Genomic DNA, 27101 nt, shown 5'->3' with positions numbered 1-27101 from the left:
TCATCTGATGGATACCGAGAGGCATTCACACACATCAGAAGTCTGTGGCAGGTGGGGAAGGGAAACCCGAGGGTGCTTTCTTGCCAACTAGCAGGTGTAGTGATGTCACATAAGAAAACGAAGGACTGAATAAATGACTTTGGTAACTATTCACCTTTTCCCTTTTTCTTACACATTAATGACTCTGGGACGTCACCGAAGGACAGGTAATTCTCTTCCTCCTTCGTACATATGTGCCACACGCACCTGAACTTGTCACTTAAGCCATGGACTGAAAAGAACGGAAATGGGTTTGAAACACACAGGTTACACCCAGCATTTCAGGAGTGTAACATAAGTGCAAATTTTTGTTTTTTTCCCTACGCAGGCATATATTAAAAGGAAAGAAGAGGTGCTTGGGGATGGGGTTGACAAAATAACAAAACAGAGAACATACATATGAAGTACTCGTATAAATGCTGCTGGTATTTCATGCAGGAGTCTCTTCCCCGAATGTGTGCACTGAATCTGAGAGAACTACTGTGGACACTTCCGTCTGCAGAACTTGGCCTTTAATCCAAGTTCAAGAGGGTAAGAGACAAAACAGTATACAAAACAATGCTTTCTACTTCATAAATTTTAAAATAACTGTAAAATAAGGAGAATCTGAGGAGTTTCAAGTACTTAAAAAACCTGAATTCAATGAGGCAGAGGTCTCAGTGTTAAAGTGGCGACTTCGTACCTGTGGTAAACACCATCACCCCCTCCCTGACCCTACTGTAATCCCCTTTCCCTGTACCCCACCCCGGATAAATGTCGGTAGATTTCAGTATATACAAATTCCCAACTCTTCGTATTTGTCAATATAGGGCAAAGCTGTCTAATTATATCTATTCCCGAGCCTATCTGGAAAGGGAAGTTCTACTGTTTGTTTACAAATAACCAGAGACCAATTCTAGGTGGCCTGAGGCCAAAGGAAGTTGTTCCAAATGATCACTTCATGTCTGCAGCAGCTCGGACAATGAGGGGGCTGGACACATCGGCCTTTTAAGAAGTAATTCAAGTCTAATTTGCACTGCCCAGCACAAGCAACTTCCCAATGTAGAAGGACATCAAGTGTGAGCTTCCCAAGCTGTCAAGACGCCACGGTAACTTGTTCTCTTATCCTAGTGGGACATGGCATGTGGCGGTACCTTGACTTTAAGGTGAACGCTAAAGAAGAGCTTTCTGTTTTAAAATGAAATGAGAGACAAGCAACAAATCCCCGGGAGTCCAGAGACTGCGCTCCACACAGCTGGCCCATCTGTTTCCAAACTGCAGATCTGGGCTGGACCCTGACTGGAACACACCATGCAGCGAGCTACTCAGAAGGGAAACTCTACCTCCTGAGTCAGGAAAGAAAGGTGTCCAACAGCCGCCCTGTCTCAGTCCTTTCCGCGATCATCTCGATGTTGTGAGTTTCCCAGCGTTATTCACAGGCGGGCCTCCAAATACTCTGGGGAAATGGCAGCTGGGAGCTGGGAGCAGCCTTCCCCTGCCTTTTTTTTTTTTTTTTTAGTTTTTAGTTTTTAGATGTGTTCCTGTTTTGAACACACAGAAATTTCCAAGTTTCAATGATTCTAAAAGTCAGCCTATTTTATAGGTTAGGCCAGAGCGTTTCTGAGAATTAGGATAGGGTGGGAACTTGTTAAAAGAAAAATGAAAATAAAACCCACCCCACTCCTAACTCCAGCCCTGATTAGATATTCAAGAAGTGACTCACTCCCTCCAGCTGCTTCCGCCTGGCCTGCCGGGAGCACAGGGCCATCCACCCCTCCCTTCCCAGCCAGCGACAGGACACTCCTCACGCCCCCTCCCACGCAGGGCCTGGAAGGCCTCCAGGATTTCACCTCTAGCTCTTACAGATCCGATTTCTGAAGATTTATGCTGATTATCAAAAATCTTACGTTTGCTTCTTCCACCAAAGAACCAACATAAGGTTAAAAAAAAATGCCACCGTTATCCCATGCTGCTTTAAGTTATTTCATTTTCGGACAAGAATTAAAAACCAACCATTTATGCTCTGACCACAGGCAGATTTAAAAGTTAACAAATAACAACTTCCAGCTATCAGTGAGCAACATGTCTTTTGCAAAATGTCATTGGTGAAGCACAGACAAGCACCCTGGCATGGATACTATGCACGTATAAAGCACAACTTATTTTTTTTTCTGCTTCCATAGCCTGCACCTTTAAAATATACAAACTAGGCGACAGTACGAGGTGTGAGGAGAGCTCCCTGGCACTGCCAGGACTAAAACCACGTTCCAGACCGTTAAAGGACACTCGTGGACAAAGACCCCATGGCTGCAGTCAGCGATGGTGTTTTCCGCCCTGATTTCTGAAGTGGCAGAACAACCCTATTAGCCAACCCCCCACCCCCACACAAATTAAGAAACCTCAGCGGAGCTCTGCTACAGATACACAAACAAAATGTGACACAATGAAGAAGCTGCATAAAAATACTTAAACCTAAGGTATTTGTAGTATACAGGATATACCCTGGCTTACCATATAAAAGTCACCAGATATTAAATAGCACGAAGTCCAAAACAAAGCAAGGAGATAAGATTCCATGTTGGATACCGTTTCAACACGAGGTGCATTTCGGATATTAAAGGAAATCCTTCATGTTAGTAAGTTTAAAAAAGCAAACATTTATCATATACATATATAAAATAAAGTTTTAGTATGATAAAACCTAGATTTTCTTAAATTATTTTTTAAAAGGACATCAAACTATATAATTGCTCAAGAGCAAACTTTAGTGTTTTGGTGAGCTGTAATTCACGGGACTTGCAGCAGTCGCATTTGGTAATACATATAGCATTTTCTATCTTGCTCTTTCTTTTGGGACCATATCTAATCAACAGAATTACTGGAGGCCCAATAAGTTACCTCAGAATTATTTGCTGGAATCAGGCAAATGGCAGTTTAGGAGCTTAAGTAAAGGAATTGTAGTGTTTTTTTGTTTTTGTTTTTTTTTGTTTTTTTTAACAAGAAAAAATCCAGTATAATTGCACATTTACATACAAAGAACAAAAAAAAAAAGAAGCACAAAACAGATGTTTTTCTTCTTTTTTCCAGAGAAGAGTTGTAAATTGATAAGAAAAAGGAACACACAGCACAACTGAAGGAATGTTGTGGAGCATCTATCTTCCCTGCCTTTATAAGGTCACTGGGTACTTCCTGAGGGAAAATAAATGCTACCAGGTACCGGCAACTGTTAGCAGTCAAAATTCACAGAGAAGTTGACGTTCATTCAAGCTAAACCTAGGCTTCTACTTAGTACAGTGTTACAACAATGTCTGACAGGACTAATTAATTCATACAGGGAATCCTGGAATATACATATTCCTAAGCATTAAAAGCAAGTGAGTCCTGTGGGCAGGTATTCCGGTTCACTTGCATCTATGAGCTCCAGCCATTCCTGCTACCACTGCTTCTGTGGAGCTCTCCCTAAGCGCTTCCTGCCATGAAGTGTGTTCGTGTGGCTCTCGTTTACCCTGTATAAGTACAAGTGCTTCCCCTTCCTCAGTGGGGGTGAGTTTAAGCACTGGGTAACTGTTTACATGTAACTTGGGGATGCCCCCTACCACTTTCACCCCCAAATTAGGAACTGAACAAAAAGATCTATTCAAATACAGTTCAAATTCATTTGTGTAGTTTTCACCAGGACACGTGACTGAGTGGTCAGCTGACAAAGGGAATGTTTGCTTGGGAGAGGAAAGCAGAGACAGAAAATTAAAATGCCCATAATTCTCTCCAAGTCAGACCAGGGTGTACATTAAATTGGATAGAAAATGGTGCTTATTTGACCCAACTTTTGGTCTGTGCCTTTCAACTCCCTTTAGCTGCCTTTACCAGTGTGTCAAGACAACAGGAATGACCATTCTAACTGTCTTCATATCCACAGAGACACACTTCATCAAAAACACCCATTATCAGTGAAGAACGTTTCAAACTCAGTGAGGGCATCGATTTCTTTTTTTCTCCAGAACAAAAAACCAACAACCACATTACATACCTTTCTAGGTAAAGTTATATCGGAAAGCCCACCTAGTTTAAGACCACAGAGGTAATATTCACTGAGGCCTTTTGATTTCAAGAGGCCAGATTCAATACTCCCACAGAGCCCTTCTCTAAGACTACGAGAGGCGTCTGGAAGGGAAAGCGAAGCCAGCCTCCCTACTGCTCAGGAAAGAGGTATGTAAGATCACCATACCCTTTTCTAGAGGGCTTTCTGCAATTCCTACTTAAAACACACACACACACACACACACACACACACATACACACAGATTAGACTATCTGAACTACACTTCTCAAAATTTTTAAAAATGAAAATAAATAAAGGAATGATGGCTACTTTTGCTTTTTACACCCAAGGAACACATCCTAGACTTTAAATTTATCTCATTAACAAAACTTTTTCTCTTTGTTCTTATTTTAAAAGCGAAGACATCTCTTTTGCCAGCTGCAAAGGCATTAAAGCACAATAAAAGGCAAGAAAAGACCAAGGGAATCTAACCCTCCACAAAAGAATCCCCAAACTGACAGGACGAAACTGAACAACCAGGTCCCACCAACGGCTTCTGCCTGCACGGCCTGGTTCCCCACCTTCACTTTAATAAGGCAGCGCTGATGGCCAAGGCTGTATGCACTGCAGCGGTCTCTTCTTGTACTAATGCATTCTCTACCTTTTCCTTTTCCTTTCTTCGTTTAAATAAAAAAAGAAGGAAATCGCTGCCCATTTATTCTCTGACTTCTTCTCCGTGATCTTGTGATTCCAATTTACATTTGATCTTGCTCCAGTATTCGGGTGACACGGGAGATACAGGGTCATGTTCAGAGCAGCAGAGACGGCCTTCCAGGGCGGAGGGCACCAGAGCCCCCTTTTCATGATCTTTGCAAAACGAACGTGGACAGAACTCACAGAAGGACACAGCTGCGCCGCTGCACTCGTCGCACTGATGCCACGGGCACTCCCACTTTCCTAGTGTGGGCGGGAAGAAGGGAAGGAGCCCAGTGAGTGCCTGTCCCCAACGCCACGAGACACCCCACTTCCCACCTTCCTCTCGGCCTGGGGACTGAATGCAGTTGACTACGACTCCAAACCTCAGCCAACAGAGGTCTGGGTGCACCTGTCAGTGTGGCTGCGAGCTACTGCCCCAAACTCAGCTAGGAGCCAACTACCACCCGTGGTAATGGACAGTAAGACACCAGTCCTGCTGGCCCACGGGCGTCCCCCATTTGCACTGAGACAGATTTTTCACTAGCAGAATCTTTGCTCGCTACTGTTGCTTGTTCTCTCCAATGCTTCCTATCCCACGGCTCCACACGGGGGACTGGACCGCCCGTGTTCTGAGTCGGGCACGGTGGGCGGAGATGGCGTCGGGTGGGGCCTGCAGGCCGGGCTCACCGTAGGGCGGCTGGGGCAGGTTGAGGCACAGCAGGTGGTAGGCCCTGGGGCAGTCCTTCCTGTCGCACATGACCAGCTCGCCGCCGTCCCCGCACTGGAAGCAGCGATCTTCATGCAGCTGCTTCGGCTCTGTTTTGAGTTTTCGTCTCTTCTGCTTCAGCTTAGCGTTTTTTGCCTTTTCTTCAGTTGTGGACGCACATGCCGACTGGCAGGAAAGAGGGGGTCACGGTTTTAACGATCACAGAGCGTGAAGCTTTACGTAAAAGGGAGATCCTACAACCTCACGTTCATTTAAATTCACCTGTTGTTCAGTTACCTAAAACACCAGGAGGGCTTACCCTGTCACGGAACTGTAGTAAAAATAATTCATTTTTCATTGATTTTTGAATAGGTGGTGTTTTTTCTTTTAATTGCAAAGACAACTGAGATAGCATTCACAAACTATCATAAAGTTCACCAATTTAAAGTGTATAATTTGGATACACTAAAGTGTATTAGGATAGTGTGAATTTTTTTTTTGAAGTTTTTGAAAAAGATCTTGCTAACTTCAAATTCCATCAGAAACAGACATTTTCAGAACCTAACAGTTCTCACTAAGATATGCTCTAGTGGGAGATCGCAGTCGAAACTCTGGGTAAACGCAACTGCTGGCCTGCAAACTAAACCAGGTCCCCCTGGCCAGCACCTCCTGAGACAGCCCCAAACAAGCTTCTTCAGCAGCCCCTCCCCAGCCCCAGGGGCGCCCCCTGCAGCCACTGACCTTTGGCCGCACGCCGAGGAAACCACTGCAGTTATCCGCCCCACAGTGGCACTCCGTCCTGCCATTGCCCAGACAGTCCAGGTTGTAATTAAATGTTAGCTCCATCCCTAGAACACAAGAGAGAGAAGTATTCAGACTCAAGTCCTGGGGGAGAGAAACGCTGTCAAAGACACACCCTCACAACGAAAAAAGAGATGTAATTCTGACATGAAGACCCTTCCATCCTCTGTGTTCCACACTGAAGACAGTGATGGGAAAAAGGAAAAAAACAAACAAACAAACAAAACACAAAAAACTAGAGGAACACATCCCATCCACCAAGATTAAAGCAAAAATAAATATTCTACAAAGACCATCATATTCTTCTCACTGAAGTGGTCAAAGACCACATGACAGAGACCAAGAATCTGAAATCTGTGCTCAAGAAAAATGGGTTCTAGTTTAGCTCTCTTTTCTAAAACTAATTTACACTAGTTTCTAAATAAACAAGATGACCGTGGAATTGTCACAGCCATACCATTTCCACTAATTAATGCCTCACATTATGATCAGAAAAGACTTCAAAATGCACATTTACTACATACACCAAAGACCCAGGGACTCAAACTAGGAGGTCCAAGCTTGCTTTCTTTCGTCGTCTTTTTTTTTTTTTTTTAATTTGGCCACACCATGCAGCAAATAGCAAATTGAATGTACACAGTCAGTCCCCTGCTTTTTACACATAACAGATTCCTAAGAACGTGTGCCAGTGTTAAACAAGGGACTTCCTGTTATGAAGTGGTTTCTTTCTCAGAAATTAAAAAAACTATACTAAGTACTGAATTAAACCCTGTCTTTTTGCCGTTGCCTTTAAGGACAGATTTCTAGCATTTTAAAGTTTTGTTTTGTTTTTTTTGGCCACACCGCTCGGCTGAAGGATCTTAGTTCCCGAACCAGGGACCAAACCTGGGCCCCCGCAGTGAAAGCACTGAGTCCTAACCACTGGACCGCCAGGGAATTCCCAGTTCAAGCGTTCTTTAGCTGGACCTCAGCAATCCACAGCGAGTGCTAGAAACACAGTTTACATCACTTCTAGCTACAGCATTTCTCTTCCCACCCATTTTTCTACAGACTTAACAAACGAGAAATTAAGTCTTGCTGTTATTGATGCTGGATGGGTAAGGAAAAATGAAAGCAGTAACTCTGCTTTGAGAAGCGTTTTATGTCTAATTTGAAACAGACTGATTTTTCAAACTAAAATACAAAACAAAACAACCTCCCACAAACAAACGAAGAGACCAGTTGATGGTAACAACTGGTTAATATTTTCTTTAATATTAAAGAAAAAAAAAGGAAACGAAAGCTTAAACATTTGGTTACATTATACAGACAGAAATAATTTGGAGAACTAATTCAGCGGGATCATAGACACAGAATTCTGTGATACTCTCTTACTAAGCTCCCTTTTGCAGGATATAGATGTTTACTTCCTACGGGCAGGTAACAATTCTAAATATAGCTCTTTATCTTATTTGAATGAATACTTGAGTGTCAGAATGTCCTGCCCTCAAAGACATACTTGCTTTCCGGGGAGGGGGCAGTCCCTTTTACCTGCAGGAATGTCACAAAGAGCAAAAAGGCCAACTCGAACATCTCCATTCACCGTCCACTTTTGTGTTTCACAGTTTGGATTACAACTGTGGTTCATAAAGCGAGAATAATTTCCCTTCGGGCCAGCGTCAATGATACGGTCCTTCAGAAAGAAAAGAAAGGAAAAGTTCCTTTGACATGAAACTGAGCATAAGCGCGTCTGAGAAACATCCAACTCAGGCGAGAGCCACGAGGCAGCACCGTCTGCCACCAGCTGAGGTCTGACGACCGACAGCTCCGAAGATGTGCTCGCGGCACAACTGACTAAGTTCTCTACTTTACATGATGACCAAGTCAAAAGCAAGTAAGATGAAGTGGAGTTTAGTTTCTTTTAAAGTTTGTTTCTAGAAACAAACACACCACAGAATAATGCGACTTCGATCAGCTGGCCGTGGGCTCGATGAAAGGTGTTTTCTGAGTAGGACGCTCTCAGTCCGGGTGCTACTTGGGACGGGAACTATGGTGCTTTGCTGCCAGCCCTCCTTTCCTGCTCTAAGCAAGAAGCAAAACTCGCAGGGGGGTAGATGAATGGGAGCTTAGGCCACAAAGAGGGAGGAAGGAAAAACAAGAAACTTCTCTGAATGAAGACTTGGAGATCTGACTGATGGAAGGGCTGGGGTTTGGGATATAATCTTCATAGTCTGTTTTTACTTACACAAAAGTTCAAAATACCATAAAAAGCTCAACATTTTGGCTCCCTGAATTTAAACTCTGATAGTCTGGGAAAGCTCTAGAAGATGGAGCCTCCCAAGTGTTGTCCAGGTGGCTGGAGGGGTCACCGGCAGTGAGGCTAGGATTTAAGGGGCCAATCAGCAGTCACAAATAAATGGCATTTTATGTATATAAAGTGTATGTTCATGAAGGTGGTAAAACTTTCAAACAATGACATATCAGTTAAAATAGTACTTCTTTTAAATGATTTCTGGTTCTTGTAAGGCTATTCGGACTCAGTTTTAGAGACAGCCTGGAACATAGGAAACATGGGTACTAATCTTGGCTCATCATTAAACTGTAACAAGATATCCAACAAATCACTTATGGCTGGATCTCAGTTTCTCGTCCTCTGTAAATCAGAGGACCGTTTTTTTTTTTAATCTTTTATTGAAGTATAGTTTTACTGAAGTATAGTTATTGGTGTACAATATAAGTTACAGATGTACAATATAGTGAGTCACAATTTTTAAAGGTTATACTCCAGAGGACTGTTGAAGAAATTAAATGAAATAGTTTTGCTGTAATGGGCATCAAACAGCACTCACAGTTACATGTATTAAACCAGAAGTTTTACTGTCATTTTTCTTTTGACAGCGTTCATTTTTCCTAACTCATAAAAAAAGTTTAAATATGTAGAACAATTTACAGTCAGGATTTTTGCTAAAGCAGAACTTTACTGGTGGTTTATAACTTAGAATTACAGAGCTGATTCTCTCCCTTGGGGATAAAGAAACTGAGGGCCAGGTCTTTCAGTGACTAAGAGCTGGGACTCAAATCCAGATGTGTCAACCCTGTTCCTGGTCATCTTCTCATTCACAGCGCGTCTCACATGACCTGTGCAAGGCGCCAGCAATCATTCACTTTTGTACTCTGGTATAATGAGCATATTATAGTGGGACACACACTGGCTACTGCAAACCATTATAATTTGCTTGAGAAAAACCAAATGAGAGGAAGGAAACTGAGTTTAACCTAAGACCACCAGACTAAACCAAAAAATCCTTTTTTCTTACCAAAAAAAAAAGCAATTTTACCTTGGTAACAGTTAACATATAAAAATTAGTTACACTGTTCTCGTGGGCTCGCTTGATTCGCAATCTGCATTCTTCCTCATCAATTAATTCGCCAACATATTCATTTACAAATTCACCCTGCAGAGGAGCACGCAATATATAAATGTACAATCAGTGGATCCTATTAGAAAGCATTCCTTAACACCACATGTATAATCCGAGAATTAACCAAAAACATTCCTGGAAATACAACTATAGTACAAAATAAAACCAGAAAATTGACATTGGTACAATCTACAAGCCTTGTTCAGATTTCACCGATTTCACAGGCACTCATTTGTGTGTGTTATGTGTGCATGTGTGTAGTTCTATGGGATTCTACCAGGTGTAGACTCAGGTAACCATGACCACAAGCAAGATACAGAAGTGTCCCATCAGCACAGATGCCCTGTGCTTCTCCTTCATAACCACACCCATCCTCCATCCCTAATTTGTTCTCCAACTCTATAGTTCTTCTAAAAATTTATTTTATTGAAGTACAGTTGATTTACAATGCTGTGTTAATTTCTGCCGTACAGCAAAGTGATTCAGTTATACATATACATATTCTTTTTTATATCCTTTTCCATTACGGTGTATCACAGGATATTGGATATAGTTCCCTGTGCGAAAAACAGTAGGACCTTGTCCAACTCTACAGTTTCGTCATTTTGAGAGTGTTCTATAAATGGAATCACAGTATGTAACCTTTAGAGATTGGATTTTTAAAGAAAAGCTGAGCCTAATTCCCTTGAGATCCATCTAAGTTGTATGTATTAACAGTTCATTCTTCTGTCACTGCTGAGTGCTGTGCCACAGCAAGGACGCACCAAAGTTTGTGTGACTGGTCACCGGCTGGAGCACATGTGAATGGTCTCTAAGTTTTGGCTATTACAAATAAAGCCGCTGTGAGCATTCTGAGAAAGTTTTTGTGCAGACAGAGGTTTTCATTTCTCTGCGATACATGCTGGGTCATATGGTGAGCATATGTTTAATTTTTTAAGAAACTGCCAAACTGGGCTTCCCTGGTGGCGCAGTGGTTGAGAGTCCGCCTGCCGATGCAGAGGACGCGGGTTCGTGCCCCGGTCTGGGAAGATCCCACATGCCGCGGAGAGGCTGGGCCCGTGAGCCATGGCCGCTGAGACTGCGCGTCCGGAGCCTGTGCTCCGCAACGGGAGAAGCCACAGCAGTGAGAGGCCCGCATACAGCAAAAAAAAAAAAAAAAAAAGAAACTGCCAAACTGTTTTCCAGAGCGGCTGTACCACTGCGCATTCGCACCCTCCTCTCCCCAGGTATGAGAGATGCAGTTTCCCCACGTCCTCACCAGCATGTGGTATAGTCCCTATTTCTCATTTTGCTGTTCTAACAGGTGTGTAGCGATAAGCTCCTTCTTAAATAAGTGTAAACATGGTCCATTCAACATTTCATGTTTACAAATGCATAAGCATTAACCCTTTTACCTCAGAAGCGTGGCTGATTCAGTCTAGGACAACAGCATTAGCTACAGGATTTACTGGTGTTACCAATACATTTTTAAGGCAAAGAAATGTCTTAGGCAGTAAGTTACAATGTATTTGCTTATTGCTTCCCCAGACTTGTGCTCCTGCCCGGCCCCCGACACACATCCTCACTAGCTGTTCTTACAGCTCTTAGTGTCACAGAACTGAGAGTACCAGTCATCTCAAGAGTACTATATTATACTTTCTGATTTAGATGAATCATTAAGGGCATAAGCCAATGTCCTTTCTCTACTGATAAAAAGACAAGACTGTGATTTCTGTGTAAGAGAAGGGCGCCTGCGGGTCAGCCTTTCCCTGGGCGGCCAGCCGGCCGTTGGTGAGATGGCGGAGGGGCCCTGTCTGCTTCAGGCAGCCACAGGTGCGTTTCAGCTGGGCCCGGTCACCACGCGAGTGCACCTCAGGCTTCTTCTCTCCCCCATTTTAACTGACAGTACAAGCTCTGACAAAGAGTTAGAAAAGAACCGCGCTTCATCTCTAACTGCAACACCACGACAGGACCACTCTGCACGTTCGGGCACTATGCACTGTCGGCCCGGAGTGGCTTTTCCTACACCCAGTTTGGACTTGGACCCCGGCTGCTGAAAACATTCTGCACCTTTGTATGGTTATCACCGCCCTCACCAGGTAGAAGATTTCACTGCCGTCTTGGCTGCACTGCCACCTAGTGTTACTTTATTCTATGGCAAGTTTCCTTTAATGAAAACCTGCAGAGCAGAATTTAAACCAAATCAGCTCCGCTTCATGTTTTTTTACAAATTGAGATTCAAGTTAAGGTTTCATTTCAAGAAAGGGTTCTGTGGCTTTAAAGGCCTGAAAACCATTTATTATAGTTTATATTTACTATTCTATGAAAATTGGTGAATACAGAAAGGTGAAAGTGCTGATATCAAACATGAGGCATGCAAGTCTCATAAACTCGATACCACTGTGAATAAGTGTCTTTAGCTATTCTGTAAAAGAAATATTTAAGGCATCCAAAAAGTGACAAATCTTCAGCCTCAAAGAGCTGCTCACTGGACTTAAAACCAAAACCATTAACTGTGAATTCAATTATGGATAAAAATAACAAAATAAAGAACTTTTAGGGAATTCCCTGGTGGTCCTGTGGTTAGGACTCCACACTCTCACTGCTGAGGGCCCAGGTTCAACCCCTCGTTGGGGAACTAAGAGCCAGCAAGCAGCGCAGTGTGGCCAAACAAACAAACAAAAAAAAAAAACTTTTAAAATGCTAGAAATCTGTCCTTAAAGGCAATGGCAAAAAGGCAGGGTTTAATTCAGTACTTAATGTAATTTTTTTAATTTCTAAGAAAGAAACCACATCATAACAGGAAGTCCCTTGTTTAACTCTGGCACATGTTTTCAGGAATTGTTATGTGTGAAAAGAAGGGGACTGACTGTGTACATTCAATTTGCTGTTTGGTTTCTGTCCCCTAAGTATACCCAAACCTTCTCCATGTTGCTACGAAGTCTTTATGATTATGCTGTTCAGTGTCTGTATATTTCTAGCCATTTTGTAAAACACCAATTGTCTTAACATTAGCAATTCCTCAAGTGCTAAAGTGCAGAATAATCCTGATCGTATTTTCTTTTCTCTTAATTATATCATTAATTTAGTAACTTAGAATATGATTTAGAATAAATGTAACCACTATTAAAAGATGTTAACATGGTATTAAACTGGATAGTTTTCAGGATGGCTCCCCAAACTCCCCTGAAATCATAAGCAAAAATTTGCAAGTGATATGCAGGGCATTAAAGTAATATCAAAACATATGCATTATATAATGCCATTCTAAACGCAGATGGCCTTTGACCAAGCGACCCAATCCACATACCCAATGCATTGGCAAATCCTGTTGGCTCTGCCTTTAAAATGTCAGAAATCCAACCACTTCCTTCCTACTCAACTACAACCCTAGTTAGTCCAGGCCACCAGCATCTCTCTGCGGGACTGTAATGGTCTTGTTTTTATTGCTCTCTCTCCATTATCATAAATTCCCCATAATACAGCCCAGACTCTTAAGGTGGTCACCATGACCCCTGCCTGCTGGTGCTCACGCCATTGTGTAATCCCCTCCCCTGGAGAGAGCAGGACCTGTGACTTGCTTCTAAGCAACAGAATGTGGCCCAAGTGACAGGATGTGATTACGTGAGTTTGTTACATTAGGACTTCAGCATCCGTCCTGCTGGAGCGTCTCTCTCCCTCGTTGGCTATAAGGAAGCAAACAGCCATGTTGGAGAACCCCATCTGGCAGGGAACTGCGGGCAGCCTCTAGAAGCCAAGAGCAGCAAAACAACAACAACAACAAACCCAAACCCAAAACACCTGATGCTCTCAGACCTAGCGCTGTGAAGGACAGAATTGCGCCAGCAGCCGTGCAAGCTGGGAAGCCAGATCCTTCCCTAGTTGAGGCACAAGAATGAGAATCCAGCCAGGTCAGTGCCTTGACTGCAACCTGGGGAGCCCCTACGTAGAGGACCCAGCTATGCACTGACCTATAGGATCTGTGGGATAGTACACTGTGTGCTATGCTGTAAGTTGCCAAGTTTGTGGTTATCCAGAAAACGAACACATGGAGGCAGACGGATGCCCTCCCTACTAAACTCCACCAGAAGCCCCTGTCCCGAGGCCGATGAGGCCCCACGACCTGGTCCCGCTGCCCCTCTACCTTGCCACCCCCCCACACCCCAGCTCCCTCTCCAGCTCCCTGCTGTCCTGGCGCACGAGGGCCTTCCCTCCGGCCTGCTCTCCCACGTGCCTGCATGCCCTCCTCGCCCACACGTTCGGGTCAGACCTTCCTGAACCCAGTCCCTGTCACCCCTACCCTCTCTGGCAGCTTTATTTTTCTTGGTGGCATCTGGTAGTAAGTGGCGTCATATGTCTATCATCTGTCCCTGGTGGACTCACAAAGGTGTCCTGCTCACTGCTGCCTTCCAAGTGCCTAGAACAGTACCAGGCACGGGGAAGCCACTGAACAAACATGTGCTGAATGAATGAGTTTCACCCAAGCAATCTAACCTACAGAAATAGATGACAGATGATCGACAGAATTAAAAAATGTGTGTGTGTGTGTATACACACACACACACACACACACACACACATATTTATTGGAAAACAGGCTATGTAAATGATGGTACATTTTACTATGGAATACAACGAGACTATGAAAAACAATGAGGTGAAATCTGTATTACTGCCACAAAAATAATTTTCTGATACATCAAGTGGGAAGAAGAATAATATGTATGATTAAAAAAACCCTACAAATACAGAATATATGAATATGTATTTGTATATGTGTTTATGTGTATAATTGCATAGAAAAAGTTCTAAAAGGCTACATACCAACCTATGGACAATGGTCCTCTCTGGTGAGGAGACCAGGAATTGAGGGTGAAGGAGGAATTTCACACTTTATTATTTTTTGTATTGTTTGATTTCTTTACTACATTATATGGTATTTCTTCATTACAAAGGTGATTTTTTAAAAGGCAGAAAAATGCCAAGAATAATTTTAAATTCCCACTAGGCCCATCTTCTCTCACTAAACACGGCTCCAAGTTCTATGTGTTGGCAGGTGGGGGGAAGGGTGGAGGTGGGAACTGTTCAGGCCTGTCACCAATATTTCAGGTGGCACTGTTTTAACAAGGAACCCGGAAGATTCTCAGGATATCTAAAGGCTGAGAGCCACTGTTTGAATAGCAGGATTTACTGGTGATTTTCAATTTTCTTTGAGCTATTTGCATTAAAATATCTTCTACAATGGGCATGTATTTCTTATGTTAAACAAAGAGACTGTTTTGAAAAATTGCTTCAAAGTATAAGAATGAAGATAATTTATAAGTATCAAAGATCTCAACTTTTTCCAGTTGCTTCTGTATATATGATCTAGTCTGAGACTAGCAACAACTCTTAAACATGTAGGGCAGGAATTATGTCCATTTTAGAGATGAAGAAACTGGGGCTCAGCAAGGTTAAGTGACTTGACCAGGGCTTCACGGCTAATGAATTATGATGTGGGAGCAAAGTCCTGGGGTTGCTAGTTTCTGTCTCAGTATGTCCTTAACTTTACTCTTTTTCCTTTACAAATTTTAAATCTAGTTTGCTTAACAAGTAAAAATTATTTCAGATAGAATTACCAGTGTCCCTTCTCCTTTTTATGATTGATCATAGGAAACCCAAAGATTATGTGTATTTTATTTTTTTTAATTAAAAAAATTTTTTAACATCTTTATTGGAGTATAATTGCTTTACAATGGTGTGTTATGTGTATTTTATTTTTTTTAATTTTAAAATTTTTTTAACATCTTTATTGGAGTATAATTGCTTTACAATGGTGTGTTATGTGTATTTTATTTTTTTTAATTTAAAAATTTTTTTAACATCTTTATTGGAGTGTAATTGCTTTACAATGGTGTGTTATGTGTATTTTATTTTTTTTAATTTAAAAAATTTTTTAACATCTTTATTGGAGTATATTGCTTTACAATGGTGTGTTTTATTTTTTTTAATTTTAAAATTTTTTTAACATCTTTATTGGAGTGTAATTGCTTTACAATGGTGTGTTATGTGTATTTTATTTTTTTTAATTTAAAAAATTTTTTAACATCTTTATTGGAGTGTAATTGCTTTACAATGGTGTGTTATGTGTATTTTATTTTTTTTTAATTTAAAAATTTTTTAACATCTTTATTGGAGTGTAATTGCTTTACAGTGGTGTTATGTGTATTTTATTTTTTTTAATTTAAAAAATTTTTTAACATCTTTATTGGAGTGTAATTGCTTTACAATGGTGTGTTATGTGTATTTTATTTTTTTTAATTTAAAAATTTTTTAACATCTTTATTGGAGTGTAATTGCTTTACAATGGTGTGTTATGTGTATTTTATTTTTTTTAATTTAAAAATTTTTTTAACATCTTTATTGGAGTGTAATTGCTTTACAGTGGTGTGTTATGTGTATTTTATTACTACCTCTTTTTACTGCTCCTTCTTTGCTCAAGAAGTGCCAAACTCTCAACTTCGGAAGTTTCAAAATTTTGGAATAAATCCCCATGTATTTAATCCTTATTGAAGCATTTCTAAGAGGCCTAGGTCCTGGTCTGTTCCGCCACTGCCCCCATCCCATGCTACCTTCTTAATGCTCCTTTTGGTCCTGAGGCCCCAGCCTCTCCGCTCCGTCTTGATGATTTCTGCGTCCGGGTAGAGCCTCTTGGTGAAGCACTGGTTCTGGCAGCGCTCCCCTGCCGGGCACACCTGCGGGTGACACTCGTACTGCAGCATTCTGTTCAGGCACTCGGACTCCAAGCCACACGGGTTCTCGTCAGCCGGCTTGCAGTTACAGCGGGGAATCTCTGACAGGTCTGCCACCTGGATCTGTACCTTTCCTATTACTTTGTTAGCCTGAACAACAAAATCACAAATGGGAGGGAGGAATGTGAACAGGACACAGGAAACACCCAGGCCCTCTTGGCTCTGCTACTGCCTTGTGGTGTGACCGTGAGAAAGGCTCTTTATCTTGATCATAATTTCCCCATGAATAAGCTAAGATTAATAGCTGTCTCTCCTTAGTTGACAAAAATATCAAAACCTGATGTGAGTTCTCACTTATTTATCCTGTGTATTTCTCCTTCTACCAGTTGATGACAATTTCATAACTGAAAACAACTGTGGGCTGTCTGGAAGAAAGGGGCTAAATCTCCATATTTTTATTTGGTTACACGACAAGCTGATGGAGCAAGAACAGGGCTTCCCATCAAACATACTGCTCCTGGGTATGGGGGGCTCATCAGAGCCCCCATCATCCTAGGGCGGCAACCTCGGCTCCTGGCTGATACTCCAACAGAAGCTCTCAGGTTGTTCTGCAGAAGACTGGGTGATAATTAGCAAAAGTTCTTATAAGACAACAAGGGCCTTCTAACTACTAAGAGAGCAATGCATTTCATCCTGTCTGTCAAAGAGCAATGTTTTCACGGGTAAAGACTCACTTTGATGTGTTTGTAAGGAGGGGGTTTTCTTGAGTTTTTTTCAATCTCTAGTGCTTCTTTACTTTCTCTTTGCGCTTTCAATTCCTGGAAACGTTTTGCAGCTTCTTCCAACGCTGCCAATAAGACCAAACAAAGTATATAAATACCAAAAACCAAATAAACAAAAACCATTAACAGATTAGTTTTACCCTGCCTTCCCAACACACTGAATCTGGCCTGAGGGTTTCTTTTTACAATTATATTCTGGAAATAACCATTTACCACCAGGATAGGGTAACACTGAAATAAGCTATAACTCCTTTACGGCTGAACACTGTGCCCTGTGCAGGCTGTTGCTTCGGAGGAGAGGTCCCACCTCAATGATCAGAGGTTTCCACGTGAACCAGAGAGCAGCTCTTTACCTTGTACCAGATTTAAATTCACTTTACTCTTACCAGAAAGCTAAACTTCCTGGCAACTTGTTGCAAAAGCAGCTGTAAGGCTCTTCTTGGGAAGCATTTAGTCTTACTATCTTACTTACTCTTCTGTGGCAAAGGAGCTTCACTTGATTAAGAAGACTATGTATTTCCAGGATAATCTCTATGTTTGTAGTAAGATCACTGAGGGAACTCCTTTCACGTACACAGCACAGTCTACTACACTGAATGTATTTTTCCAGCTGACTGGATTGTGACGTGGTTCTAATGTGATTGGAAACTTATGGACGCCGGATCATAACACCTGGTGAAAATTCTCTAACACCAGAAACACGTCTTATGCAAGTTAGGAGGTGTGGAGAGATCAACACAGGTGTGTTAGTTCTGAGCCACTGTGAACATTGTCCAACGTACCTTTTTTGAAGGTCTTGTTAATACTAGTCTGTCCCTCAGCAAAGCTTTTGTCTCCTTCGACGTAAGGGAACACTCTGCCCTGGTGTACCCAGTAGTAGTCGTGAGAACCAAAGAAGAACACGGGGAAGTCCCCCAGGTCGTGCTTGAGGCCCTGGATGTTGAGTGGCACAGACCGGGGGTTGCAGATCTCCGCTGGCCACCATCTGAAAGCAGGAGGATGAAAATTGCACTACGCTTTACGTGGCTGGTGGGAGCCAAAAAACAAAGGTTTTGTACTTTGCAATTTTCATTTAGAATCTAAGGACACAAAATACCTCGCTTAGCTTTAATCCTGCCCAAACCACACGTCATTTAACAACACATTGAACGAATTAATGAATGAAATAGTGAACACAGACTAAACAAACTAGGCTCTAAACACCCAATCTAGTTTCTTCCTTAAAAAATTAATATTTGATATTTATAAAAGAATGTATATCATGAAAAGAAAGCATAATAATAAAGTAACAATGAACCCACTATACAACTTAAGAATCAGAATTTACCAATAATATTCCAAGCCAGATTTCAGTCCTAGAAAACTCATGTTTTTCTCCAAATGTGACATTCTTAATACCAAGTTTGTCTTTATTCCTAGTAATCAAGGGCATCATTTGAGAATAAACTGATGCTACAGTAAAGAATGCCCACTCCCATTCAAACTGGTGTTTTCTGACTCTCTAATCAACTAGGATAAATACTTTTTGGTCAAATGTACTAGGTTTATATCAGTGTATATTTCAGAATCTAATTCATCTTAGATCATAGTAAATGGGAGGTTTGGGACAGGACTGAAAACATAACTGCTTCATGCGACGATGACTGTGCCCATAGCAATCACTGAATAACTAGCTATTGAAAAGAAACAGTTTCATAGGGCCCAGAAAGGCCTGATTGGAAAAAATACATTAAGAATTAGTTCATGGGGCTTCCCTGGTGGCGCAGTGGTTGAGAGTCCGCCTGCCGATGCAGGGGATACGGGTTCGTGCCCCGATCCGGGAAGATCCCGCGTGCCGCGGAGCGGCTGGGCCCGTGAGCCATGGCCCTTGAGCCTGCGCGTCCGGAGCCTGTGCTCCGCAACGGGAGAGGCCACAGTGGTAAGAGGCCCGCGTACCGCAAAAAAAAAAAAAAAAAAAAAGAATTAGTTCATGGATGTGAGTCTTTGCAAAATGAACAAGAAGAATATGAGCTGCATATAAAATCTCACTGGATTGTGAATGGGAGCACTGCTTTGGGCTTCTTTAAAATGTAATGTGATAGCACAGGGAGATCAGCTCAGTGCTTTATGTCCACCTAGAGGGGTGGGATAGGGAGGGTTGGGAGGGAGATGCAAGAGGGAGGGGATAAGGGATATAAGTATACGTATAGCTGATTCACTTTGTTATAAAGCAGAAACTAACACACTATTGTAAAGCAATTATACTCCAATAAAGATGTTAAAAAATGTAATGTGATTAAAATTTAAGTATTAAAATTAAGTCAAATATATTTTCGTATTCATAAGTTTTTTAAAAAAGGAAATACGTAATGTACGGCACAGCGACTATAGTCACTGCTAAGAGACTATATTTGAAAGCTGCTAAGAGAGCGAATTTTAAAAGTTCTCACTGGAGTTCAGGCTTTTCCGGCACTAGCTGTCCTGAACTCCTAGCTTGGCTCCCTGCCATAAACACTGCACCTTCCTTCACCACACACAAAAAAAGTTTGCATCACAAGAAAAAAAAAATTTGTAACTATATATGGTGACGGATGTTAACTAGACTTATTGTGACCGTTTTGCAATATAGACAAATGTCGAGTCATCGTGTTGTATACCTGAAACTAATATAATGTCAATTATATTTCAAAAAAAAAGGCAAAAAAACTTTTAAAAAGGAAATATTCTGAAATGTATTTGAAGATCTAAAGGCTCCTTACACTGTTTTAGATATTTCTTGTCCAGGAATGTCTTATCTATTATTTGTCAAACCTGCACCCCTCCCCTCCTGGAAAGATATATATTTTTAATTATAAAAGCAATGTGTGCTGGTCAGAATCACCATCACTAAAAAAGTCTACAAATAACAAATGCTGGAAAGGGTATGGAGAAAAGGGCACCCTCCTACGCTGTTGGTGGGAATGTAAGTTGGTGCAGTCACTATGGAAAACAGTATGGAGGTTCCTCAGAAAACTAAAAATAGAGTTACCATGTGATCCAGCAATCCCACTCCTGGGCATATACCTGGACAAAACTATAATTCAAAAAGATACATGCACCCCTATGTTCACAGCAGCACTATTCACAATAGCCAAGACATGGAAACAACCTAAATGTCCATCGACAGATGAATGAATACAGAAGACGTGGTACATATATACAATGGAATACTACTCAGCCATAAAAAAGAATGAAAAATGCCATTTGCAGCAACATGGATGCATCTAGAAATTATCATAGTAAGTGAAGAAAGTCAGAAAGAGAAAGACAAATACCATATGATATCACTTATAGTGGAATCTGAAATATGACACAAATGAACCTATCTACAAAACAGAACCAGACTCACAGACATAGAGAACAGACTTGTGGTTGCCAAGGGGGCTGGAGGGGAGGGAGAGGGATGCACTGGGAGTTTGGGATTAGCAGATGCAAACTATTATACGTAGGATGAATAAACAACAAGGTCCTATTGTACAGTACAGGGGACTATATCCAACCTCCTGGGATAAACCATAATGGAAAAGAATATAAAAAACAAATGTATATATGTGTATAACTGAGTCAGTTTGCTGTAACAGCAGAAATTAGCACAACACTACACTGTAAATCAACTACACTTCAATAAAAAAAAAGACTATACCTTTAAAATTATTAAATGTAACTTTATGGAAAAAAAAGCAATGTGTGTTTCTTTTAAAAATTAAAACAGTGCAGAAATGTATAACAGAAAAACTGAAAATGGCTCCCCCTTATAATCTCATGCCTCAGACTATTAACACTAGATGTTTTTTTCCAGGTAATAATAAAAACATATTATATCTAGATCTACAGTTTTTAAGAGTTGTATAAACACGTGGAGAGATAATGTACATACTGTTTAACATACTTCCTAAAATTAACTATATATTGTGGATACCCTCCCATGTTACTATACGCACCTGCATTATCCTTCTTTTGGCTTCCAGGTATTCTACAATATGGATACACTACAATTTATTTGACAAATACCCTACTGACTGAACATTTAGATTATTCAAATTTTTGCAATTAGAAATAATACTGCAATGAACACCCTTATAAGTACATTTCTGCCCATTCATCCAATTCTTTTCCTTAGATAAATTCCCTGAAGGGGAACTACTGGGTCAAAGGGATGCACAGTTACAACTCTGATACGTGATGCCTTACTTGTACAGGAGCACTTGTCTCCCCATGCCCTCCCAAGCTGCAAAATTATTACTCTTAAACCTTTGCAAGTCTGTTAACTGAAAAATAAACTCTTTGTTTTTTAAGGTACATTGATTTCTAGTGAGGCTGAGCATTTTTTACGTCTATTTTCTATTCTTTTGCAAACTGGCTTTCTCTTCTTTGCTCCTTTTTCTAGGGAAGGTATTATTTGCCTTTTAAAACTTTGTATCTTTTGCCATAAAGTATAAAATTATTTATGTATTCAAACTGTCCATTTTTTAAAAAGAACTTGGAGGTTTCCCATCATATGTTAAAAAAAATAGTTGGGGGGGAGCTTCTCAATGCCCCTTATCTCAGCTAAAAATGAAGTTTTTAAGGTTAAATAGGTAAGCAAGCAGTGTATTTAAAACAGAGAAAATGACATAGCCCTTGTTAAAAAAAATTACAGTATGTTTGAAATTCTACAGAAACATATTATACTTAGGATTCTAATTGAAAAGCAGAACTCTACTGTGTGTATGTGTTGTTGTTTTTTTTTTTTTAAACCAAGGATGGACTTACACTGACACATCATAATCACCTAGTTTACCTTAGAATTCACTCTTGGTGTTGTACATTTTATGGGTTTAGACAAATGCAGAGTGGCATTTATTCATCATTATAATATTATACAGAGCATTTTCACTGCCTTCAAAGTCCTCTGTGTGTTCTCTTGAATAGTATCTATTTTCTTAGTAAAATTATAAACATATGCCTCAAAATGTAGAATGCAGAGTTTAAAAAAACATCGTTATTCCTGTTCACTTAAAGCCCTGTTAAAAACAGGCTTCTTAAAGAGGAGGAAGATTTATTAAAATAATGGCAATCACACATACTTCTTGCTTCATTCCCTTAAGAGCTAAAGGCTCCTAATGAAATAATCTCTCTTTAAATTCTAAAAAGCTCTCTCTTTGCACACAATTTAGAGCTTCTAGCTAGAACTATAATGGACTAGATTTAGGGGTAAAAAGAGCTATTTTGGCCAGGATATAAACTCTTAACTTTATTAGAAATCAGAAATTAATATAAATCTAATTAGAGTACAAAAAAAAAATCTTCCCCACTCTCCACATGAAAACTTTTATTCTAAAATCTATTAGTACCATAGTTCATTAGGAAAAAATAACTTTCAGAACTTAAAAACAAAAGTCAACCAACTAATAAAAAATATCCACCAACCACTAACCTTCCCAGTCTTCTAAAAACCCAGACTCAGAATATGTTTCTTCTCTTTCTTTTTCTAAGGAAGTTGCAGCACTGTGCTGCTTTTTCTACCTATCTCCTAGCCACTTTGTGTACAGGCTATGAACTACTGAACAGTGACTGAATACTTCCTCTTTGTCCTTGGAAAAACTTGCCTGTAATTTCCCAATTTGACCCAAACAATCTGCTTGTAATGTAGTTTCTTGCCAGCTTTACAGTCATTGCAATTCCAGCAGCCTTCTGGCATCTCTATGCTCAGGCACTCCGGGTGGAAGGAAGCCGGGCACGACTCACAGCAGAGCAATCTTCCACCTTGAAACAAACAAACAGTCTTAATAACTGAGAAAAGAGGAAAGAGAGAGAGACAAGAGAGAAAGTTATCTTTTACCTGCATTAAATTTGATTCAGATTGAGGGAAATTAACAAAGGGATTGAGTTATATTTTAGTGATGGATTAAAATACAAAGCAATGAACAGATTTAGCTGAAGTAGCCCTTTCCAGGGAGGGCTTCAGTGGCCAGAAACTCAAAGCTTTTGAGTAGTAGGAAAAACATTACTCTTTATCCCTCTAAAATGTGGGCTACTGAAGTACCAGTTTAGCAGGCAGCTAAGACTATTAACATATGACAAATAGATGCATAAAATCTTTAGACTGAGTAGATTTGAGAACAGATTTTCAGAGAAATATGTAGCAACTCTCTTTTCTCCTTGAGAGCTAAGAAAGCAAGCAATGGTCATCTTTGTATTTTAATCCAGTGGCACAGTTAACTACATCCCTTTATAACAACATAAGCAAGAATGAAAACAGCCAATAGGTTGACCAGTACTTTTTTCTTCCCATGTAAGAATACAAAAAAGGAAAAGAATCTTGAATTGGTGATTACATTATCATTACCTTTTCAGTGAAGACAAATGAAGTCAAACAGGCTATATAGCAGTGGTTTGCAACTTTTTCATCACCAAGGATCCCCCTTCCCTTTCTCATGGATCCATATGTTTTCAAATATTTTACCAAACAAAAAACCCACCAAAACCAAGAAACATTTTAAAAGGAACAATTATTTTCTTCTGTTTTAATTAACCGAAGAAATATATAGCAGCCAATCAGAGCTTCTGATCCCAATAACAAAACTGGTATTATCACATTAAATTGCTAAAAGCATAGCCAAATATAAAGAAACTCATGCCACTGTATTTTACGCAAATGTCTGATTCTATTAGACTTTCTGAACGGTTAAATAGAGTTCAGAATTTTGTTTGTAATATTTCCTGATGTCATATTGAGAACCACTGCTTTATAGCATAAAATAAGTAAGTATCAGTGTAGAATCAAGTACCACACACAAGGAGATGCCTCCAAGTACCCTAGCAAAATCCTCTCCTTTTAAATACACAAAACGATCTCTGGATCAAGACCAAAGCAGGTGCGGCAAACAAAACAATATTATTTTTAAATCCAAAAAATTAAAGAGATTTCGGGGAGAAATCTCTTTATTGTTGTATTTTCTCTTTATTGTTGTATTTCAACAAGTGATAGAAAAGAATGTTAACCACTGAAGATGAAATGCAATAAAGACATTTACTGAAAAAAAAAAATCTTTCTATTGGAAAACCAAGTCTACAACCCATGAGTATACTGAGATTTAAAGTCTCATAAGCAAAAGGTTAAGAGCCCTCTATACAACTTTATCAAATCACATGCTCCAACCTTTTGAGGGTTTGCTATCAATTTTCCAGAAAATCTTATCTTCCTGTAGACTTTCAAACTTCTAGCTGATTAACATAAAAACAAAAAGAAAATCCGTATACAATCAGTGATGAATTAAATTACTATATTTCCTCTGCTTAAAAGCTTTTACTTCAATCATTGGGATTTTCCCCTTTGTGTGCAGATCTCAATATGGATTAATTGTTCCAATTCTCCAACCTAGAGATTAGCTGCCTGAGTGCTCTTAGCCTAGGTAGGGAATTCTTCTGTAAGTTTAAAGTAAAATGAGATAATTCATTTTTCCATCAGAAAGAAATGACCGATAGGGAGAGCGGTCTTTGCAAATACCTTTAGAGGACAAGTGATTATTAGGGTTGGTGTGGAAAAGTCAGTCTGGCCTTTTTTTAACATTATGGAACAGTCCTGAATTTTAAGTCTTATTTCAGAGGAAATACAGACCCTGAATCATCAGTGAAAATCATCACGATTTTTTGACAAAAATACACAAGGGAAATATAAAAATAAAAGTATGAACAATCCACCTTGGTGCTATGCAAGAAAACTGCTTTAGGATGCGAGAGAAGAAAGATATGGTTCAAGCTAAGCAAACAGAGGGCTCAAAATAATTTCAATTCATGTCAAGGTCAATACCGAGTACTGAAAAGAAAGTAAGCGACAATTGAATTAGTCTAATTTTATAAAGGCGCCAGCAGGGAAATAAGGCATTTCCTAAAATGCCTCAGGTAGTCTAATTTTATTGCACTATGGAATTAGTCAGACCCATGTCCATCTTTGTTTTGGAAACAGTTGGTATCACCAGTAAGATGCCATACTGTGACTTAAATGGAAAACAGACAAAAGAGTCAACAGCCTCTCCAACCTCCCTCTTCATGGGTTCTAATCAACTTGCTTAGTTATACTTTCTTTTAGTCATGGGTTGCCACTTCAGATGTCTGACAAACAGCAAACATACATCATCAGCAGGCAACACAAAGCATGAAAAAAAAAAAGAATTAAATTTTCTTTAAATATTCTGAGCCTGGCCCCAGATCATAATGGCAATGTATACAGGAAAAGGCTTTCACCTTCCAAGTTATTTATTTTACCCTCTGGGATAATAACTCCCTAAATAATACATTATTGTTAAACCACTTTTTTCCCCTTTATTACATGTAGGCTATATAAAGCGAAACACAAGATTTTTCTTCCATAGATTAAATTAACTTGGAGAATATAAATATACATTTAGCTCTTGGTTCTCAGTGGATAAATTATCTATTAGCAATTCTTCAATTCAGCTGGGCTGCCTTTCAATATCCAGTATTTGCAGCATTTTCCCAGCTGCCCACCAATGTCTCCTAAGAGGAGGGCAACTAGTTTTCATAGCACCATAACAAAAACATTTAAGAAACAAAACGATAGAATGTATTTCAGAATCAAAATTTTAAGTGTCAGTATCTTTGTTTCCCTCTATAACCTGTCTTGTTATTTAGTTGAAAGTTAGTAACAAATTATATCATGTCTACTCTATTCTAACATGAATGATACGGTTCTACATCAGGCAAAAGAGAAAGAGCCCTCAGAGCATGCTTCTATATTAAGCAGAATCCTAGTCTTTCAATTTTAATGATCTATAGATATATGGAAGGTGTGAAAATTTATTCAAGGAGAAGAGTAGGTAAAAATTTGTAATAATGGAATTATTTTAAGCCCTTTTTAATAATTTTGCAGCCATATGAAGACAGCCACAGCCACCAAGGTAGAATTTACCAAAAGCAACAGATGGTGCTTGACAGGCATACATTTCCCCCCTTCATTTAAAGAGAAAAAATAGGAAATGCAAAAATAAAAGTAAGAGATAAACTATTTTGATTATTACCTTTCTCACATTTCTTTTTGGAAGCTGACGAAGAAGGAATCATAGGTAATTTCATCAACTCTGCACGATTTGATTCGTTCAGTAGGTAGTGGGACTTATAGGCATAGGAACTGAACATGGGGTCTGAATGGTCCTGCACTATCAGCCCTATACGAGACAAACAGAAAGATGTGAGCTGCAATGAAACTACCCATGATTCCATGAGGAAAAAATAAACCAACACCTACTATGTAGCTGTGCTTAAAGCTGGGGGGGAAAAGAATATGAAGGAAAAGAAAGATCTGACAGACAAGGCTTTCCATCGTTATTAAAAGGAGTTTAAGCTACTCAATGCCTTATCCCTATATAGAAACCTATACACCCAGAAGGAAACTCCAAATTAATTTGAGGCTGTAAACTGCTTTGACGTCATTCTGAAAACCCCCTCTGGAAAACAAAGCTACGTTCCTTAAGGTTTAGAAGTACTATGACGACAACCCAAAGAACAAAATGATGTATCACTTAATTGCTGGAAATAAGAACTGTCTACATGACACAGTAGAGACCGGCTGAAAATAAGAACTGTCTACATGACACACTAGAGACCCTGGTCACCTTCAATACATCAAGCAGCGCTGAAAGGCAGAACTGGACTTCTTCTCCTCTCTGCTCAGATCTTTAGATACTCTCAAATTCCAGCTTTCTCAGCCAGATAATGAAGCTTTTCTCTATCAGTATGATACATGACTTTAAAGAAGATATAAGTCGTTGAAGTTCACTGAGGTAATGCACACATTTAAAGTTTGGTCCTGCCATGATAATAACTAACTTAAACGCTTACCAACTTAAGGGTTTATAAAAACAGTCCTTTCAATCTACCAATACAGCTGTCCTGTTGGAGGAAAACAGCATCTGCTCTAAACTGCCCGTG

General features: G+C 40.0%; 1 protein-coding gene across 3 annotated transcripts in view; it reads right to left on the bottom strand.

Moving 5' to 3' along the window:
* Window positions 1-4558: 4558 nt before the first annotated feature.
* Window positions 4559-27101, bottom strand: part of NSD3 (nuclear receptor binding SET domain protein 3) — a gene marked incomplete at its 5' end in the record, with an annotated part of 69905 nt that continues 47362 nt past the window's right edge. The window contains 10 exons of one of the 3 annotated variants that reach the window (XM_079726600.1): window positions 4559-5014; window positions 5441-5645; window positions 6201-6307; window positions 7791-7932; window positions 9578-9694; window positions 16252-16521; window positions 17106-17218; window positions 17936-18138; window positions 22760-22943; window positions 26192-26338. In XM_079726600.1, the coding sequence (XP_079582726.1) occupies window positions 4773-5014; window positions 5441-5645; window positions 6201-6307; window positions 7791-7932; window positions 9578-9694; window positions 16252-16521; window positions 17106-17218; window positions 17936-18138; window positions 22760-22943; window positions 26192-26338 (1730 nt within the window). In that variant the 3' untranslated portion in view covers window positions 4559-4772. The remainder of the gene's footprint in view (window positions 5015-5440; window positions 5646-6200; window positions 6308-7790; window positions 7933-9577; window positions 9695-16251; window positions 16522-17105; window positions 17219-17935; window positions 18139-22759; window positions 22944-26191; window positions 26339-27101) is intronic. The other 2 variants (XM_079726601.1, XM_079726602.1) reach the window with 2 other exon arrangements.

This window comes from Hyperoodon ampullatus, assembly GCF_949752795.1.
Source record: "Hyperoodon ampullatus genome assembly, chromosome: 20".
Lineage (NCBI taxonomy): Eukaryota > Metazoa > Chordata > Mammalia > Artiodactyla > Ziphiidae > Hyperoodon > Hyperoodon ampullatus.
The sequence above is the reverse complement of the archived record's forward strand: the minus strand, read 5'-3'. Positions and strand labels throughout refer to the sequence as shown.